The sequence below is a fragment of the Phyllobates terribilis genome, unplaced genomic scaffold, assembly GCF_046119375.1.
Source record: "Phyllobates terribilis strain yellow unplaced genomic scaffold, ASM4611937v1 Scaffold_7__3_contigs__length_470593459, whole genome shotgun sequence".
Classification (NCBI taxonomy): domain Eukaryota; kingdom Metazoa; phylum Chordata; class Amphibia; order Anura; family Dendrobatidae; genus Phyllobates; species Phyllobates terribilis.
Genome location: NW_027362767.1, coordinates 399159742 through 399180050, shown reverse-complemented (window position 1 = coordinate 399180050; position 20309 = coordinate 399159742). Strand labels below are relative to the sequence as shown.

The following is a 20309-nucleotide window of genomic DNA, read 5'->3' as shown; positions in this document are numbered from 1 at the left end:
TCTTGCAGTATTAGCTGCTGTTTTTGACCACAAATTCTTCAAACTGGCGCAGCAAATTCAAGAACTCAGCCAAAGTAAAAAAAAATACTTTTTCTCTTGTCTTGAACATTGATTTTTGCCAGTGTAATAAAAAATATATCGGGGGGGGGGGGGGTGAAATTGTTCCAAAGTTTGCAACTTTTTAAAAAGCCAAATTTGATGTGGAATCGCTACTGTATGTAGGCCCATTATAGTGCATGGAGAGCTTTGTGGGGGTCACAGTTTTGGTCACCATACTTTGCACTGGGAGTTGAGGTGTGGTACAGTAGGTTCATTATACTGTGCATGTGGACGAATTTACCATTGGGGTATCATAATGTGTTTGGGAGCACTTTTGTTTGCATAACACTTTATGGGGGCAATGAAAGAGGAATTTAGGTCTTCAGAAAGAGGAAAATTACTATGTAAAGGCTTGAAAGTTGTGAGATCTGCTCTTCTGTGACCCCTACAATTATTATTATTTTTACCCAGTTAGAACTCCTGGTATAGGGCCCCATTATTTCTATGCTTGTCCCTGTCAGATACCATCGGTGTTCTGTCACTGTAGTCATTATATATATGACTAACATCTTTCTATCTATTCCATGTGTGAAGATCTATTCTTTCTATTCTAAATTGTCGGGTACCGATATATTGTAACTGTATGCGGCTGATGAATTGCCAGCTTTTAAAGAGTGTGAAAATCGAACAGCACTCGCATGGTCTGAATGGCGTGCGATTTATTTATTTATTTATTTTCACGCACCTGTGGCACCCTGCTGTTCACAGGTACCACTGGACCCAGGGTGCATGGACGGACTTCTCCACAACAGGCTCTCATTACATACAAACACCTCATACCACCAGAGGGAGCCCGTTAGGGAAATATATATGGAGGGTGGAGCCAGGCAGCTCAGTTCAGTTAGTTGTGAGTAGTCAAACAGAGAGAGTCTGAAAGCGTGCTGACGCTGAGAGCAGCGAAGATGCAGCTCGTCTGCTGCTGAGTTCTGAGGGACCTGAGTGTGGCCGATGGCAAAGAGGAGAAAGGAGAGAGGAGTTTTGGGGGCAGAGGAGCATCATAGGCTCACCCCGATATACAAACCGGACACCAGGTCCGCACCTACAGGGTCCTTTATACCTAGTAGGGACCACCGGCATTCCAGGAGGACTACAAGTCCTTGGACGACCTGAAGCTAGACCCATTACAGGACCAGGAACCACAAGACTCCAGCGTCCAGGGAGAGTGGTTGCCAACAGAAGGTCCTACTACCGAGCGACAGGTGAAGGAACAGCACAACGCATAAGCTAGGCCCAGTTGCAGGCTGGCCAGGAGCATACAGAGAGGCAGACACAGACCAGGAGGCCTTTTACCCGCTCACTGGGGAGAAGTCCTGAAGTGCACCCTTCCTACCGAGTACCCTGGACCGTACCTGACATCCGCACCAGTAAAGGTATTGAAGTGAATCCCCTGTCTCTGTCAGTTACTTCTGCTGTGCCATCTGCCTGCACTACAGGTCCCAGCATCAAACTCCCCACTGCCCCGGGGGCCCGCTCCACCTGTGGGGAGCAGAAACATCCCACCTGCCATCCCATCACCCCCCGGAGGTCTGCAGGTGGCGTCACAAACTATTTACTTTATCTTTATTTTCTATCCAAGTTACAATCCCCTTTTTGGTTGACCGCCCTGGGCCACGGACCGGGCCAGCCACTGTGACATACCCCCCCCCCAGCATCCATAGGCCCGGATGCCGAGTACCCCATTGCCCTGGGGGAGTGACACACCCATTAACTTGCATTGGCGAGTCTCGTCCGAGATACGCGGCAATATGCAGCATGCTGCAATCTTTTTTCTCAGCTTGATTTCAGTTGAGAAAAAAAAAAAAAAAAAAAAAAAAAATCGCAGATGAAATGTCACTCATTGATTAACATTGGTCCGAGTGCAATCCAACTTTTTATCGGACTGCACTCGTCCCTTTTTTCTCGCGGATCAGGATGAGCCCATAGTCGGAGACTTCAGAATTTCAGCCTAATCGAGTCTGCAATTTTAGGAGGTGTCTAAACTTTGCTTTTAGTGTAGAATTTTGCTCCCAATAGGCTTATATGAAGGGTGCGGTGGAAACTAATGATACTATATAAGCAAAGCATAATAAACAAATATACAATACCATGAACATTCAACTGGAAGATCCAATCAAGGGGAACTTGAAAATTTCTCCTACAAAAAAGTTTTGTGTTGCTGCATGGTGAACCTGATTGCTTCTATAGAAATAAGGTGGGAACCTATGAAGGCAGGGCGGTAGCTTGTCTCTTACATATTTAGGTTGGGAGTAGCATGCTGTGAGTGGGGGCAGGGTTCTTGTTTTTTTTTTTTTTTTTCAGGCTGAGTGAAATGTGAAACTTTTCACCTATCCTGTATGTTTGGGAAGCTGTGGATGTGAAACATGTAAGTTCTTAACATTTTAAATGATACTCTTTGTAATTTATTATACTCTATAATCTCCATAAAGCTTTTTCTCTGAAATTGTGTTGCTTTTGTATTTGCAAATGAAAAAGCTCCTGCATACTTGGGTCTCCTCTTTTGGGGATTGCATTATTATATTGGTTATTTTGCAAAATTGAACAATACATAGGCACTCAGTCTCTTTCTAAACCTAACCCCCAAAGTTTTAAAAACTTTCTGAGCTACAATTAGGATACGTGCACACGTTAAGTATTTAGTGCAGAAATTTCTGCATGAACAACACAGTGCATTGTACGTGCGTTTTTGGTGCAGATTTTTCCCCACTCACTTAGGCTCTGTGCACACGGTGTGTTTTTTTTCCGCTCGTAATTGGCCCCAAAAATGCACTGGAATCCTTATCCCAGCATTGTCTATGAGATTCTGAACATCTATGCACATGATCAGGAATTTTCCTGACAGGATTTCCTGTGCATTTCAATCTGCAGCATGTCAATTTTTCTGTGTGCGTTTTTCCTATTGAATGAGTTGGCAAAAAAACGTGCGGAATTTATGCAGCATTTTTGCTGCCAAAAGGTGCAGAAACGCTGCAGAAATTTCTGCACAAAATACCCATCATGCGCATATACGTGTATGGGTGAAATCTGTAGTAAAAATGCTGAAAGAATTGACATATATTGCAGATTTAAATTTGCACCAAAGGACAAATGAGCAAGGTGTGCATCGGTCTTCAGGATTCTCATTCACTTAGCTGGCATCAGGAAACCTTTTCAGGTTTTGTGACAAATCTGCAATGTCTGCACAGGCCCTTAAAACCCATATCAAATTAGGCAATGCTAACCTCACCCATGTCCTAATTCCTACTTCATTTAGCGAGAACAGAACTATCTTCAAACCAAGAACACATCTGAAGAAGAATCAGTCGCCAGGATGTATTTCCTAGAAGATGTTACCTTCCTTCTTACAGCAGTGGTGTGTTGTCTCATCCTATTCATAAGTTTTATGCATTTTCGGAGAATGGGGAACTTACCACCTGGACCTACCCCGCTGCCAATATTGGGAAATTTACTACAACTAAGCAAAGAAGACATAGTGAAATCTCTGCTGAGTGTAAGTGTTTACCAAGGTCTGATCAACCTATTAGTAAGTAATATAAAGTTATATTTGCTTCACGTACTGTATGGACTTGCTATTGTGCCAGCGGAAGGGACAGACTCCAGTCTCTGCTGCCATCACTGAACCACCAATGGTCATGAGTGACCAACGTAAGAGACTGGGGCACAGTGTCTGACACTATAATTGTGTTGATGGCCATTGGCTTCTGTGAGGCAGTGACCGGGATCATATACGAGGGACATTATATATCCCCCAGAATGTGTACAGAGACCTATTAAATCCATTGGAGTGCATTGCAGTCACAAACTCGCCTGCGGCTGCAATGCAGGAATGAAGGTGAGCATTGACCTGACCAGGTCAATCTGGCTAAGGCAGATTAGTAAAACCCGGCAGGGCCTTCATTTCTTGGAGGAGGCTACAGGAAGGCAGTTAGGCGGCCTCCTCCCTCCAACCCGGGTTTTCCAGTGGCTCTTGCCACAGGTCCTTTAAAAACCATGCATTAAGGAGTAGTGTTGGGAACTGCTAGAAACATAGCAGGAAAGCTTGGCGGACCTGTGAGCAGCTGAACCCATGCCTGGGAAGGCTCTGCACCCGTCAGGCTTTGAGTGGCCCGGCGCGGCCATTGCCCACAGCAACCGTTGCTTAAGGACTCATGTTAAGCTGGCTGCGAACCGGAGGACATTTCTGTTTACCCGTGAGTTGCTGAATAAAGCTGTTTATGTTGGACTTACTCGGGTCACTGCCTCAGTTACTGCACGGTGTGAACACCAACCACCGCCTTACAGCTTGGTGGTGAATGCGGGTATTGTGACTGCGGCATACCCCACCGGTAGCTGCATGACCAAAATCTGGCCTGCCACTTTTCAGCCCAACTCCGTGGACAAAATGGAGGAGCTGTTAAGACAATTGGCTCCACGTCGGCTGTCCCTTACTTGCCCTATTAGGCCCTTGCACCAAACATACATTAACATAGATTAACATAGAAATATTTTCTTTATCCTATGCAGTGGTACCGCCCAGATCAAAGATAACTTGTCTATATGCATATAATTGATGCTGCATATACTCAAAATACTGCATATAATCTGGTCTCTATCAAGAAGTATACATGAGAAAGACACACTCCAAAATACTTAAAGGAGAAAAAAAATGAACTTATCTGAAGTAGGTAATCGATTGCTTGCAGATAAAGGCCGGACAATTCAATTCAGACAGAGTCCTATAGGTTGTACAAGTGCAAAGGAAAAGGTCCCAAAGATACAGGCATAGATAATGTCAACAGCTATCCCAACGCGTTTGACCCTCTCCTCATTCAGGGTTCATCAGGGGACAGATTAGGAGATACACCATAGTGGGAGCATCGGCAATAGCAATGTATTTGCCATGAACCATCAAAGTGAATGCCTGGTTCACCATTATAGCAGAAATCCCCATTCATATAGCCGCAATAGCGTGCCAAAAAAACCACCCGCCAATTAGAGCCAGGAGTCTATGGGTCATATCCGGGAGGAGCCATCATGCTCCTATACCCAATAAGGCAATTGACGTATTGCCACTGCGTCCTGGTGGAACGCAGCTGCGCTCCAATGACGCGACTTCCGGTCACACGTACAACTGACACGGCTTCAGGTTACGCCCCAAACTGACGTGAGCCAATGTGCTGCTTGATATTACCGCCGCGTCCCGGTGGAACGCAACTGCGCTCCAGTGACGCAACTTCCGACGACACGTGCCAATGACGCGGCTTCTGGTTAACCCCAAGCCAGCATGGACAAATGTGCTGCTTGATATCATAAATGGAATGCAAATGCGCTCCAGTGACATAACTATCGGGGGGTAGGGGGAAAGAGAATTTTTAACCCCAAACTGATGTTAAATCATCTATAAGATTACACTAACACACTTTATCAATAGTGGAGCGCAGATGTGCGCATAGTTCAGTAGCAGGTCCTAGAGGGTGGAAATATAAAATAGTATACCAATATGAAATAAGGCAGCAAAATTATTTAGGACAATAAGTACGGGCTAGATTAGGTGAAGGGAATGGGGAAAAGCAGGCAAACACAGAAAAGGCCCATATATATCTAGTTAATGGTTATGTAATGTCCAAATAGAGACCCATCTGACATGATATCACAGACAGTCCAAATAGAAGTTTTTTTTTTAGAAAAGTAAAGAATGACCTATATCAAGGCTCATAGAGAATTCATGTCTTATGGATAACTACCAATTAGGCTCAATTAAGCTAGAAAAGTTAAGTTGTTCATTTAGACCCAAGGGGGTCAGTGATTCCATCCAAAATATCCACATACACTCACGTTGTAGAATTTTCCCTGACGAGTGGAGACAGTAACAGTTTCAATTGTTCAAAAAGAGAGGGTCTAAAGATCACCGTGATAAACTTCATTAATATGTTTAGCAAGGGGAGTATCCCTAGTATTTCTAATATCCCCAATGTGTTCCCCAATTCAGACTCGTAGTTGTCTTAGTTTTGCCAATGTAGTCCTTGGGGCATGTACAGGTGCACATGTAGATAACCCCAAAGGTCTTGCAAATGACATATTCTTATAGGTCCTCTTAGTGGTAGCACTGGAAAAAGTATCAGAAGGTGCGATATACTGGCAATAGCTACAATGTCCGCATCTAAAAGTCCCTAGGGACCTCCTCAAGCCACGTCCCCTCACGGACAAGTGGAGTATAGTGGTTGTGCACTAGGTGATCTTTTATTGATTTCCCTCGTCTGTAGGTGACCGATGGATATGGAGAGATCCACGCAGCAATATCTGGGTCAGTTTTTAGAATACCCCACTATCTCCTAAGAATCCCAATAACCTTCGCCTGCTGGTTATCAAAGGTCCCTATAAGTCTCGTAACTTGACTATTATCATCTTTTTGTTTTGGTATCAGGAGTGTAGATCTTTCTTGTCCCAAGGCATTATTGTACGCTTGATTAATCAGATTTGTGGGGTACCCCCGGTCCTGAAATCTTTTTTTTCAGATCAATAGCCTTTATTCTGAAATCGGGGGAGGAGGAACAGTTTCTCCTTAATCTCAAGAATTGACCTTTCAGAATACCTCGTTTCTACCTATCAAATGCTCAGGTCAGACCCTACTCCCACATATATGAAAATTCTCTCTAATATTCTACGCCAGGCAAAAATGACTGGACTGATTTCCACAAGTGAACAAAACTATCTGCTACCTAAGTGTCCTGTTATCTCCACCTTTTACGCTCTTCCTAAAGTACTGTACATAAGGGGTACCCTCCCCTTAAAAGGTAGACCAATCGTGTCAGGGGTCGATGCCTTGAGTCAGAATTGCAGTGTGTATCTGGATCAAATATTGAGACCTTTCGTTACTGCCTTACCTTCATATCTTAGAGATAGCACGGACCTCATAACCAAATTGGATGGTATTATGGTGGATCCTGGCACTATTCTGATATCTATAGATGTCGAGGCATTGTACTCCAGTATACATCATGAGGCGGACATGGCAGCAGTTGAATTTTTTCCTGAGCTTGAGGTGAGTACATCTTATCCCCCATAATAAAATAGTTTTACAGCTGCTTGACTATGTTCTACAACACAACTATTTCTTGTTCAACGGTAAGTTTTACCACCAGCTCAGGGGCACAGCAATGGGGAGCCCTTGTGCCCCCACTTATGCTAATTTACTCCTGGGCTGGTGGGAGGACAGGATAGTGTTCGGGGACGGGGATGTCGTCTGTGTTCCCCATATCCAATTTTGGGAACGGTACATAGACGACATTCTCATCCTCTGGTCTGGTGATTCTACTCCTTTCTTGACATTTATTGACAATCTTAATGTCCATAATCTTGGTCTCAAATTTACGTATGAAATAGGGGGCGACAGTATAGCTTTTTTGGATGTTATGATTAGTATTGACAAACAAGGCTTCCTGAAGACCTCAATATACAGGAAACCAACTGCAGCGAACAGTCTACTAAGATGGGAAAGCCATCATCCCATACCCCTGAAACGAGGTATTCCAAAAGGTCAATTCTTGAGATTAAGGAGAAACTGTTCCTCCTCCCCCGATTTCAGAATAAAGGCCATTGATCTGAAAAAAAAGATTTCCGGACCGGGGGTACCCCACAAATCTGATTAATCAAGCGTACAAAAATGCCTTGGGACAAGAAAGATCTACATTCCTGATACCAAAACAAAAAGATGATGATAGTCAAGTTACGAGACTTATAGGGACCTTTGATAACCAGCAGGCGAAGGTTATTGGGATTCTTAGGAGATAGTGGGGTATTCTAAAAACTGACCCAGATATTGCTGCGTGGATCTCTCCATATCCATCGGTCACCTACAGACGAGGGAAATCAATAAAAGATCACCTAGTGCACAGCCACTATACGCCACCTGTCCGTGAGAGGACGTGGCTTGAGAGGAGGTCCCTAGCGACTTTTAGATGCGGACATTGTAGCTATTGCCAGTATGTCGCACCTTCTGATACTTTTCCCAGTGCTACCACTAAGAGGACCTATAAGAATATGTCATTTGCCAATTGCAAGACCTTTGGGGTTATCTACATGTGCACCTGTACATGCCCCAAGGACTACATTGGCAAAACTAAGAGACAACTGCGAGTCTGAATTGGGGGAACACAGTGGGGATATTAGAAATACTAGGGATACTCCCCTTGCTAAACATATTAATGAAGTTTATCATGGTGATCTTAAGACCCTCTCTTTTCGAACAATTGAAACTGTTCCTGTCTCCACTCGTCAGGGAAAATTCTACAGCGTGAGTGTATGTGGAATCACTGACCCCCTTGGGTCTAAATGAACAACTTAACTTTTCTAGCTTAATTGAGCCTAATCGGTAGTTATCCATACGACTAGTGTTGAGTGAGCACTAAAATGCTCGGTTGCTCGAAGCTCGGCCCGAGCTCGCCGTGATACTCGGGTGCTCGACCCGAGCAACGAGCCCAATGTTAGTCTATGGGAGACCCGAGCATTTTTGCGGCGGCACCCCCGGCAGTCTTTTAAAAGCCTAACAAGTGGCAAAAACGATAGTGACAGTGCTCAAATGACATGGGGACAGCATGGGGATCGCCCCAGGAAGAATTTCTGACCCCCAGGTCACTGTTGTCAACAACATGGTCAGAGGTATTAAGCCACTTTAACAGGCTCATAATAAAACGTTCAAAAACGAAAGTGAAACTTTTTTTCCTGTGAAATATGTGAAGGAATTTCTTTTCCAGGGTAAAGACTTGTGTATAAGGTAAAATAAATAACCAAAAACAAAAATACTCCTCCACACCTTGGGCTATGTTCACAAGTAGCATTTTTTTATGTGTTTTTGCACTTTTGTATTGCTTTCAACTGTGAAAAATGCATTCACAGGGAAATGTCATTTTAACATTTTACAATCTGGCCATGTGCTGTGTGACACATGCATACAGTGCTGAAAAGACATGGGTACAGCATGGGGAAGACCCCTGGAAGCATCTCTGACACCCAGGTCACTGCCTAAAAGTGTGCCCATCAGAAGTGATCCTTGCCGCATCAGAAAATGCAGACTTGCAACTATCCCTGTGCAAGTCCTTGTCCCAGGGCAGTGTTCAATTGTACCTCCCCAATTCCTTGCAATGCAAGTGTAGCACCCCGAGGACTCGGCTGCTACAGGGGTATTGCACCTCAAACCAGAGGTGTGGTATTCCACTCCCGGGTAAGGATGGAGTGTGGGACCGAGCTCAGTTAGTTGCATGCACTACACTCATCCCATTTCCGGGGGACAGAACAACGGTACTCCCACCAGATAGATGTGCAGGTACGACAGCGTCTGTCCCTGGCTGGAGTGGGAGGGGGGGAGGAACATCCCAGTAGTGTAGGAGCAGTCAGGGGAGGGACTCTGGGCATAGGAAGGAGCCCATTGGGTGCTAGTCACCTGGGCTCGGGTGTCAGAGGGAGTATAAGAGGTGGGCACCATTTTTAGACAGGGTCCTGTTCAGAGGAGGGTCTGTTCAGAGAGGAGCTCAGCCAGAGAGGGCTGAGGGGGAGCTGTGGCTCCGTCTGGGCCCAGCTCCAGAGCCAGGCCTGAAGCACAGAGAGGAGGAACAGAAACACCAAGAAAGGCCCAGAGACGTAAGAATAGAGGGAACCCTGAGATCCCACAAGAGAACAAGTTAATGGGTGAAGGGTTGGCAGAAGAGGGTACCGGATCCCAAACTGGTAGAGGCTAAACATCCTTAGCCAGGAACCGGAGGTCGTGGACAAGTTTTGGCGCGACCCCTCACCATATCCACCAGGAAGGCAAACCACGCATAGGGTCAGGGAAGCCGGGAAAGGTTTCGCCACCAAAAGACCCGAGGGAGCCGGACAAAGGTGGGTCCCTGGTGAGGACGGCCCGTAGGAAGGAATAGAGGGGAGCTTGGGACCACGCTCTGAAACTGCCTGGGGGTTGGCCGAGTCCCGCACCTGGTGGACGCAGCACGGCTCGGGTGGTCACTGCTGGCCAAAGTGACCGGAGCAACACCTGTGAGTAAAAGCCTTGAAACTGCACCACACGTCTCTGAGCTTCCTTGCTGCACCATCACTACCACTATCTTCCACATCTGCTGCCCTGAGGTCATACCCCTCCCGTTGGGGGTTCTACCAGCTACGCTGCACAACCTTACCACCGGCCTCAGCGGTCTGCCCTGCAGCGGCGGCTTCATAGCCGCATTCAACGGGTGGCGTAGTCGAACATTCTAACATCTACTGCTAAAGACTGCCGCTCAGTTTGACTCCCTGGGCACGGACCGGGTCACCGCCACGAGACTACTACCCCCATCTGATCCGGCTCCGGGTAAGCCCCCGTGCGCGCGATGCCGCACGACACAGCAGGCCCAGGGGCGCGTCAACTTTGGCGTAGTCTGCAGGATTACGTGCCCGCAACCACCGGGTACTGCGTGCCTGAAGAAAAGTTCATATTTACCGTAAAAAGGAGTCTCCCGCCAATTCCGGAGGGTCCCCGCCATCGGACGCCATCTCGGATCGTTTCCCGCCGTTTGCCCGCCATCTGCAGCCTTTTCCCGCAATCCACGGAGTTTCCCGCCATAAGGAGACGATTCCCGCCATCTGAGACGATTTCCCGCCCTGGCAGAGCGGACTCCATTATGGGCGTGCCAGAGGGTGGCAAGAGGCAACCTCCCATCGTGGGCCAGGTCCAGGAATGGCGCCAAAAGCGGAAACCGCCCCCACCAGCAGAGACTGCAATGATAGAAATGTCCATCAGTGTGAGAGGGCTGCCCCTGGAACTGACAATCACTAAGTTGCCCCGGGACCACCCTCAATGGGGGCGGATACAGAACAAAACCAAGAAGATGGGTGCGGCCTGGAGGAGTCTGGACAGATCGCACCCGGAGATGGAGGAAGAGTCAATCACCACCGACCCTGTGGTCCGGAACCTGTTGCAGGCTGCCACCCCAGAAGGCCTGGTGGAGATCCTGGCACAGCTCCCCAGAAATCGTGAGCGTGCACAGACCGCGCTGGAGGCCTTGGCCCGGAAGATGGCCCGGGTACAGCAAGAAGCGCTGGCCGAGTGGAGGAGAGAGATGGTCCAGCAGGCTGGAACCCGCCAGCAGAGGATGCCACCCGCAACGTGGAGCGTGTCTGCCCCTGAGGATGGTGCAGGAGGAATGGAGGCCGGAGACGACGCCGCGGAGGGAGCCGCAGAGATGGAAGCAGGTAATGGGGACGTCATCACCCCGTGCCCCGTAGCCGCAAGCCTGCCCCAGCTCCCCGTCGCAGAGCCCGAAGTTCCACTTACCGCGCCCGTTGCCGCACCGCCGCTGCTTCCAACTAGGCCTCAAGTGGCAGGAGCCGCGGTCGTGCCCTCTGTTACGCCATGCCCCTTGACCCTGAGCGCGGCAAAAGAGGAAGTGCCCCCGGTCTGGTCGCAGGGCCGAGTACCCCTGGGCGCCGCAGTCTCCACAGCGCCCTCTACCTCCACAGCGCCACCGTCCTGGTCGCAAGGCCTGGTGAATCCGGGCGCCGCTGCCCCTCCAGTGCCCTCAACTTCCACAATGCTGCCCCTGGGTGAAGATCTATTCGCACAGCACACTAGCCCGGACGGGCTGCCTTTCATTTGGCCACCGGAGTATGTCAACCCCCGACTCCGGAAGGAATGGCCTCTGTGTGAGCCTCTGATCCCGGCTCTGGCACCCGCCAAAATTGTTCCGCTCCCGCTGGAGGAGGCCCAATTTGCATGGGACCCCACCGGTGAAAACCTCATGGGGTTCACCCAAGAGACACGGGCGGCCGCAGCCCAACGTGAGGAGTGTTGCCGACAACCACTGGAAGTCTTTCAGAGGGAACGGCGAGAGAGGCGGGTCCGCGAGGAGCGGCTGCAGGTCCAAAGCGCGGAGCAGAAAAGCCGGACCCGACGAAACCGCCGTGCGGCCCACGGTCCCCGCGCCACCGGGACTGTAATAAAGTTTCAAATGGAGCACGGCTGGGGCTTTATCCGGGATCACAGAACCCCCGGCGATGTCTTTGTTACCCGCAGGGATGTTGAGAGCCACCTGCCGGAGGGACACCGAGGACGTGACCTCTACCCGGGTGATGAGGTTACCTTCACCCGGCACCAGTGTGCCAAAGGACCATACGCCCTTCACGTGCACCGGTTGACGGAGGAGGAGTTGCGGTATGAGGAAGATCAAGAGGACCCGGACGGGTCTGAAGACTACCCTCAGGAGGAGCCAAGGAGAGGATACCGCTACTGAAGGGAAGTAGCATAAGCCAGGAACTGTATATAGTTACCCGTAGGGGTACCTAAGTTGTTGCTAATTGGAGTGTGGTCCCCGTTGGGACTAGTGTGGAACTGTTTAAAGGAACTGTTTCCTGTGTGCCCCTATCCCTTACTAGGCTGAGGACTGTGAGCAGCCATTCCCCTATTCCCCACTGGCCGAGGACTGAGAGCGGCCATACCCTGTAAATAGTTGCGCTTCCTAAAGCGCCCCCTTCTGGTTTTATAAAGAACTGTTTTTCTCTAGTGACTGTTGCACTTACCTGGTCACAAGTTGCACGGTGGCCAGGGATCACGGACGTATTAGTCAAGAATGTTTTATATTATGCTAAAAAAAAAAAAAAAAAAAAAAAAAAAAAAAAGGTTGATACATATAAAATATAAGTGCACTTTAAAAAAAAAATTTTGTATGTTTTGTTTTATTCTTTTACAGCCCGAGGACGTGCTGTGGTTTACCAGGGGGGAATGTAGCACCCCGAGGACTCTGCTGCTACAGGGGTATTGCACCTCAAACCAGAGGTGTGGTATTCCACTCCCGGGTAAGGATGGAGTGTGGGACCGAGCTCAGTTAGTTGCATGCACTACACTCATCCCATTTCCGGGGGACAGAACAACGGTACTCCCACCAGATAGATGTGCAGGTACGACAGCGTCTGTCCCTGGCTGGAGTGGGAGGGGGGGAGGAACATCCCAGTAGTGTAGGAGCAGTCAGGGGAGGGACTCTGGGCATAGGAAGGAGCCCATTGGGTGCTAGTCACCTGGGCTCGGGTGTCAGAGGGAGTATAAGAGGTGGGCACCATTTTTAGACAGGGTCCTGTTCAGAGGAGGGTCTGTTCAGAGAGGAGCTCAGCCAGAGAGGGCTGAGGGGGAGCTGTGGCTCCGTCTGGGCCCAGCTCCAGAGCCAGGCCTGAAGCACAGAGAGGAGGAACAGAAACACCAAGAAAGGCCCAGAGGCGTAAGAATAGAGGGAACCCTGAGATCCCACAAGAGAACAAGTTAATGGGTGAAGGGTTGGCAGAAGAGGGTACCGGATCCCAAACTGGTAGAGGCTAAACATCCTTAGCCAGGAACCGGAGGTCGTGGACAAGTTTTGGCGCGACCCCTCACCATATCCACCAGGAAGGCAAACCACGCATAGGGTCAGGGAAGCCGGGAAAGGTTTCGCCACCAAAAGACCCGAGGGAGCCGGACAAAGGTGGGTCCCTGGTGAGGACGGCCCGTAGGAAGGAATAGAGGGGAGCTTGGGACCACGCTCTGGAACTGCCTGGGGGTTGGCCGAGTCCCGCACCTGGTGGACGCAGCACGGCTCGGGTGGTCACTGCTGGCCAAAGTGACCGGAGCAACACCTGTGAGTAAAAGCCTTGAAACTGCACCACACGTCTCTGAGCTTCCTTGCTGCACCATCACTACCACTATCTTCCACATCTGCTGCCCTGAGGTCATACCCCTCCCGTTGGGGGTTCTACCAGCTACGCTGCACAACCTTACCACCGGCCTCAGCGGTCTGCCCTGCAGCGGCGGCTTCATAGCCGCATTCAACGGGTGGCGTAGTCGAACATTCTAACATCTACTGCTAAAGACTGCCGCTCAGTTTGACTCCCTGGGCACGGACCGGGTCACCGCCACGAGACTACTACCCCCATCTGATCCGGCTCCGGGTAAGCCCCCGTGCGCGCGATGCCGCACGACACAGCAGGCCCAGGGGCGCGTCACAAGCGCAAATATGCAGCCAACCACCCACCCACCCCCAGGCTGCAATACCATATTGCTAGCTTGCACTTGAAATGGGGCCTTTTAGTTTTGAGGAGGCCGAAGCTGGCCACTACCTCATGGCTGCTTCGGCAGCGAGGTATCCATACTCAGTCCCCAGCCACCCGGCGGCCGGGTGTCCACGCTCGGTCCCCAGCCGCCAGGGGATGACCGGGTGTCCACGCTCGGTACCCAGCCACCAGGGGGTGGCCGGGTGTCCACGCCTGGTCTCCAGCCGCCAGGGGGTGTCCACACACGGTCCCCAGCCACCTCGATTTCTCCACGGAACATCCCCACACACTTTTCTTAGACTGGCCTGCTTTAGGGCAGCATTGGACGAGCCCACCAGAGAACCCGACTCCTCCTGTGGGCCCTGGCTTCTCCATCAGGGGAGTTGAGAGTGCCAAGGTGAGGAGAATAATGAGGATGATAGAAGTTGGCATCTGCTTTGTTTTGTGGTAATGCAAGCGCATGTATGTAGTAGCGGCTAGGCCTGAGGTGGTCAGCGTTTTGGCGCATATCCTACCTCCTCCGAGTGTTGCTGGATGTTTTCCTGCTACTATCCCAGTTCTATGACTCCCGTTAAAACAAAGCTTCAGGTGATAAATGATGAATGAGGTAGTGGCAAAGGAGAGAGAGCAGGAGGAACCGGACCATTCACATCAATATCAGGCCAGTCAACCACATATGTCTTGTAGGATATGTTTCTGTAACAAAAGGAACGGTTCGGCTACATAGTTATAGGGCATACAGTGAGTGCAATGCCTACCAAAAATTTTGAGGCACTCCAATGCCCCTTGGAAATGACATGGAGGTCAGAGGGCCTTAACTAAACCTTTTTTTCCATTTAAAGCAACTGGGTCTCCTGTGCACTGTTGGCCTAAGCAGTGAATGGAAGGCTTTCCAAAAATTATGAGGAACTGCAATGCCCCATGAAACAGACGTGGATTACAGCGTCCTAAAAACCATCTAACCATTATTGGGGAGTGGGTCTCCCTTAGTTTTCACCTTTGCATTGAAAAGCCAAAGCTGGCTAAAATTAGGAGGAAATGCAATGCCCGTTGAAAGAGTCGTGGAGATTAGAGGTAAGGTAATTAAAAATAAGATTTCAATGCCCCTTGGAAGAGACGTGGAGGTCACAGTAGCTTAACAAGACGCTTTTAATGCCCCTCAGTAGAGATGTGGAGGTCAGAGTGGTATAACAAGACGCTTTTAATGCCCCTTACAAGAGCCATACAGTACAGCATCTTAAAAATATTATTCCCATTATTGGAGAGTGAGTCTCCCACAGTCTTTACTTATGCCTTCCAAGCAAAAGCTGACAAAAATCAGGATGGAGGAACGTTCAATAATGGCAACACAGACCATGGTCACCCTGGTGGTATAGTGGTGGTGGAGGCTGAGGATAAAGAGAAGAACATAAAACAGCCGAAATGAGGAAGCGTATACCCATGTGTCGTTGTGAAGCAGTACATGTGAATACACCTCCCGAAATAACACAGTGGATTTGACTTTGTTACTCTGCTGTCATTTGGTGATGAGAAGTCTGGCCAAATCCAGCCCTTGTTCATTTTGATCAGGGTCAGCTTGTCAGCATTGTCAGTTGACAGGCGAGTGCACTTATCAGTTATAATTCCCCCAGCGGCACTAAAAACACGCTCCGATAACACGCTAGCGGCAGGGCAGGCCAGGAACTCCAAGGTGTACAGAGCGAGTTCATTCCAAGTGTCCAGCTTGGATACCCAATAATTAAAAGGCACAGAGGAATCACGGAGGACGCTGGTATGGTCGGCAAAATACTCCCTCACCATCTTTTGAACCTTTCCACTCCTTGTGAGAGTACCCCGCGCCTCAGGGCCTGTAAGCTGGGTGGGTCTGATAAAATTGTCCCAGAACTTTGACAGTGTTCCCCTGCCTCTGCTGGACTGGAGTTGCGTCTCTCTCACATGTACGCCTTGGTTGGGCAACAACGAACTGTGACCTCTGCCGCTAGTGTGTTCAGATGGGAATTTTTTAAGAGTTCTGCAGCAAGGGCCTTCTGGTAATGCCCAATTTTTGTAGACCTCTCCACCTCAGGAATAAGAGAGTGAAAGTTCTCCTTATAGTGGGGGTCTACAAGTGTCACCAACCAGTAATGACTGTCACCCAACATCTTGACAACACGAGGGTCAGGGTTTAGGCAGCGTAACAAAGTCAGCCATGCGTGCCAGACTCGTAACGGGCAAGATTTCCGTGTCCTCACCAAGATGACGACTGACGATGCTCTCCTCCTCCTCCTTCTCCCCCCTGTCCTCAGGCCACCCACGCTGAACCGATGGTATGACAGTTGTACAGGTACTACCGTCTACAGCACATGATACCAGCTCCTGTTCTTCCTCCTCCTCTCCTCATTGTCCCCCAATGCACGTTGGGATGAGATGAGGCTGGGCTGTGTGTAATCGCCTGCTACGGCTTCTTGATCCATCTCATCATACTCTGGCTGCAATGCCTCCTCTTTAATTCTCTGCAGAGAGCGTTGCGAAAGACAGATAAGTGGAATGCTGACAATAATGATGGCGTAATTGCCACTCACCATCTTGGTGGCCTCCTCAAAGTTTGTCAAGATGGTACAGATGTCAGACATCCAGGTCCACTACTGAGGTCTTATGTGTGGAGTCTGACCTAAATATCGACGGCCTTGTTGCAGCTGGTACTCCACAACTGCTCTCTTCTGCTCACAAATCCTTTGCAACATGTGGAGGGTAGAGTTCCAACGTGTGGGGACATCACACACCAGTCGGTGTGCTGGAAGCTGCAAACGCTGCTGCAACACAGCAAGGGCGGCGGAAGCTGTAGCCGACTTGCGAAAATGAGCTGACAGGCAGCGTACTTTCACGAACAAATCTGGCAACTCTGGGTACGATTTAAGAAACCGCTGAACCACGAGGTTAAGCACATGAGCCAGGCATGGTATGTGTGTGATCTCGCCTCGCCTCAGAGACGCCACCAGGTTACAGCCATTGTCACACACGACCATGCCTGGATGTAGGTTCAGCGGTCTCAGACTCAGATCTGCCTGCTCTTTCACAGCTGTCCACAACTCACAAGCAGTGGGAGGTTTATCACCTAATCTTATGAGTTTCAGCACAGCCTGTTGCCGCTTGGCGGAGGCAGTACTGCAGTGCTTCCAGCTTGTAACTGATGTGATGATATCTGAGATGAAGGCTGAGCATGAGGAGGAGGAGGAGGATGATGCGCAGGAGCTGTACACACTGGGGGCAACTCTGACAGACATAGCGCCCGCAATCCTCAGTGTGGGGAGGATTTGTTCCGTCCCAAGGTCCGACTGGGTCCCGGCTTAAACTATGTTTACCCAGTGTGCTGTCAGGGAGATGTTCCGTCCCTGGCCACAAGCACTTGTCCACGTGTCAGGTGGACTCTCCCAGTAACTGCATTGTTGAGGGCACGGCAGATGTTTTGGGACACGTGCTTGTGTAGTGCGGGGATGGCACACCGGGCAAAATAGTGTTGGCTGGGGACCGAGTACTGAGGGACTGCCACCGCCATAAGGTTGCAGAAGGATTCCGTCTCCACCAGCCTAAAAGGCAGAATTTCCAACGCAAGCAGTCGTGAAATGTGCAAATTTAGGACTGTGGCCTGTGGGGCGTTAGCTGCGAATTTCCGCTTTCGTTCAAAGGTCTGGGCTATGGACAATTGAACACTGTGGTGGGACGTGGATGTTGATGCTGTTTCTTGAGAAACTGCCATAACAAGTGAAGACTGAGAGGAGGGGGCATCTTTACATGCAGTATGGACAGGGGATTGCCTTGCGCACACACAACAGGGGGTTCTATTGCACGCACAACAGCGGAAGAAGCAGTGGTGACACCCGCTGACACTGGTCGTGGACCCTGGGGTTAACCCCAGAAAGTCAGGTGCTTTGCTGCCATGTGCCTGATCATGCTGGTGGTGGTCAGGCTGGTAGTTTTGTCACCCCTGCTGATGCTGGCATGGCAGGTGGTACAAATGGCCTATTTGGGGTTATCAGCAGAGTCTTTAAAAAAATTCCAGACTCTGGAAGACCTACCGCTTGTACTGGCAATGTCGCTCGTGTTGGTGTTACGGGCAACGGTTGGCCGCCTTCTGTCTGCGGCCACCACACTGCTTCTTCCTGCCTGTTGGGGTACTCTGCCTCCCTCCCCCTGTGTCCTTCTGGCCTCACTCTGCCACGTTGGGTCAGTTACTAGATAATCCACCACCTCCTACTCTTCCACTTGCGCACCCCGATCCTCCTCCTCACTTCCTGGCAATTATGTCTCGTCATTGTCCACCTCTTGTGACAGATTGCCAGCGTCGACTTCCTGTGGCGGTGGCTGTTCAAATATTTGAGCATCGCTACATGGAATCTCCTCTTCCACCACTTCAAGCGGAGCAGGCGAGGGGCACAAATATGGAAATGGACCAGTGAACAGCTCTTCAGAGTGTCCAAGTGTGGGATCACTTGCTGTCTGACGACACTCGGCATGGTGGGAGGAAGGAGCATCAGGGTGAGGAGGAGTATGCGGTAGAGATTCACGGCTACTAACAGTTGACCGTGTGGAAGACAGACTGGAGGTGGTGGTGCCCAGGTAACTGGAAGTATTATCTGCTATCCAATTAATAACCTGTTCACACTGATCAGTTCGCAATACTGGTGGTGTTCTGTGCTTCCCTAGTAATTCGTTGAAGAAGTGGGAGCGAGAAGATGTGGCTGTTGGTTGTGGCACATTTTCACCTTGGCCACGGCCCCGTCTTCTGCACGCACCATCACCAGAACGTCCACTTCCACGTCCCTTGCCAAGCGCCTTGCCCATTGTAAAGGAACTAAAATAGCTTACACTCGCACTATCAATGGAAAAAGGGTAATAAAAAGGAGATTAGAACCGTGGAAGAGGAAAACCACAGTTCTATTTCTCTGGCCTACACCTGACTCTTTTAAACAATCAGAACAATCAGGGATAAGCTATTACTGTTTTTATTTACGGAAAAAATACCAAAACCTGAATAATAGAGATTTTTTACCGTGGAATGGCAAAACCACAGTTATTGTTTACTGGGGTATACCATAAAATTTTAAATATAGATATTTGCGGCTGAACAGTGAGCGATACGCTCATACTGTTTTTTTTTTCGATACAAATGGCCCACAACTGGATACAACAGAGATTTGACCCGTGGAAATGCAAAACCACACTTCTGTTTCTGTGGCCTGTACCAGACCCTTTTCAACAGATATATTTGTGTCTGAAAAATCAGAGACACACTTTTTTTTGGGGGGGGACGGGGGGACAACAATAGGTTAATAAGACGAGTATTTGTACAGTGTGAAGGAAGAAAAAAAAAAAGAGGATTTAGATGAAAAAAAAAAAAAAGGATTTTTCCTGGCCCCCGGGACCTGGAGCTAAGTTCAGCAACAGGAGCACAAAGGACTGTAATGCAGCGTTTGCTGGTATAACCACTGCGTCTCCTATACAGCCTGCCTGCCTGATATCTGGGATGGATATTAGTCCTGAGAAGGACAGTTTGTTTGTTCTGGCAGCCTTTACAGACCCTACACTAACTATTTTGCAGGAAAAATCTCTCCCTAGCTCAGCAGCGCTGTCCCTACACTGTCTAATCCGGAGCGACTGTGTCCACGATGGCGGCGCCCGGTTTTAAATACTCGAGGTGATGCTGTGTGTCCAGCCAATCACTGTAATGCCCACAAACAACATGGCTGTGGCATTACAGTGACTGGCTGGCAATCCCTGCATGTTCATTGGCTCTGTAAAGAGTGCCAAACATGCAGGGCGGAGACCCGAGCTCCCGCCCGAGTAACCCGGAAATGCTCGATGCTCGGGCGAGTACCGAGCAGTGTCGAGCATGCTCGCTCAACACTACATACGACATGAATTCTCTATGAGCCTTGATATAGGTCTTTCTTTACCTTTCTAAAAAAAAACTTCTATTTGGACTGTCTGTGATATCATGTCAGATGGGTCTCTATTTGGACATTACATAACCATTAACTAGATATATATGGGCCTTTTCTGTGTTTGCCTGCTTCTCCCCATTCCCTTCACCTAATCTAGCCCGTACTTATTGACCTAAATAATTTTGCTGCCTTATTTCATATTGGTATACTATTTTATATTTCCACCCTCTAGGACCTGCTACTGAACTATGCGCACATCTGCGCTCCACTATT

General features: G+C 49.3%; 1 protein-coding gene and 1 pseudogene across 1 annotated transcript in view; one reads left to right on the top strand and one right to left on the bottom strand.

The window, feature by feature from the left end:
* Positions 1–2308, bottom strand: part of LOC141155004 (cytochrome P450 2G1-like) — a 32664-nt gene extending 30356 nt beyond the window's left edge. The window contains exon 1 of the mRNA XM_073641597.1: positions 2184–2308. Coding sequence (XP_073497698.1) covers positions 2184–2192 — 9 coding nt within the window. The 5' untranslated portion in view covers positions 2193–2308. The remainder of the gene's footprint in view (positions 1–2183) is intronic.
* Positions 1496–20309, top strand: part of LOC141155005 (cytochrome P450 2B4-like) — a 248373-nt pseudogene continuing 229559 nt past the window's right edge.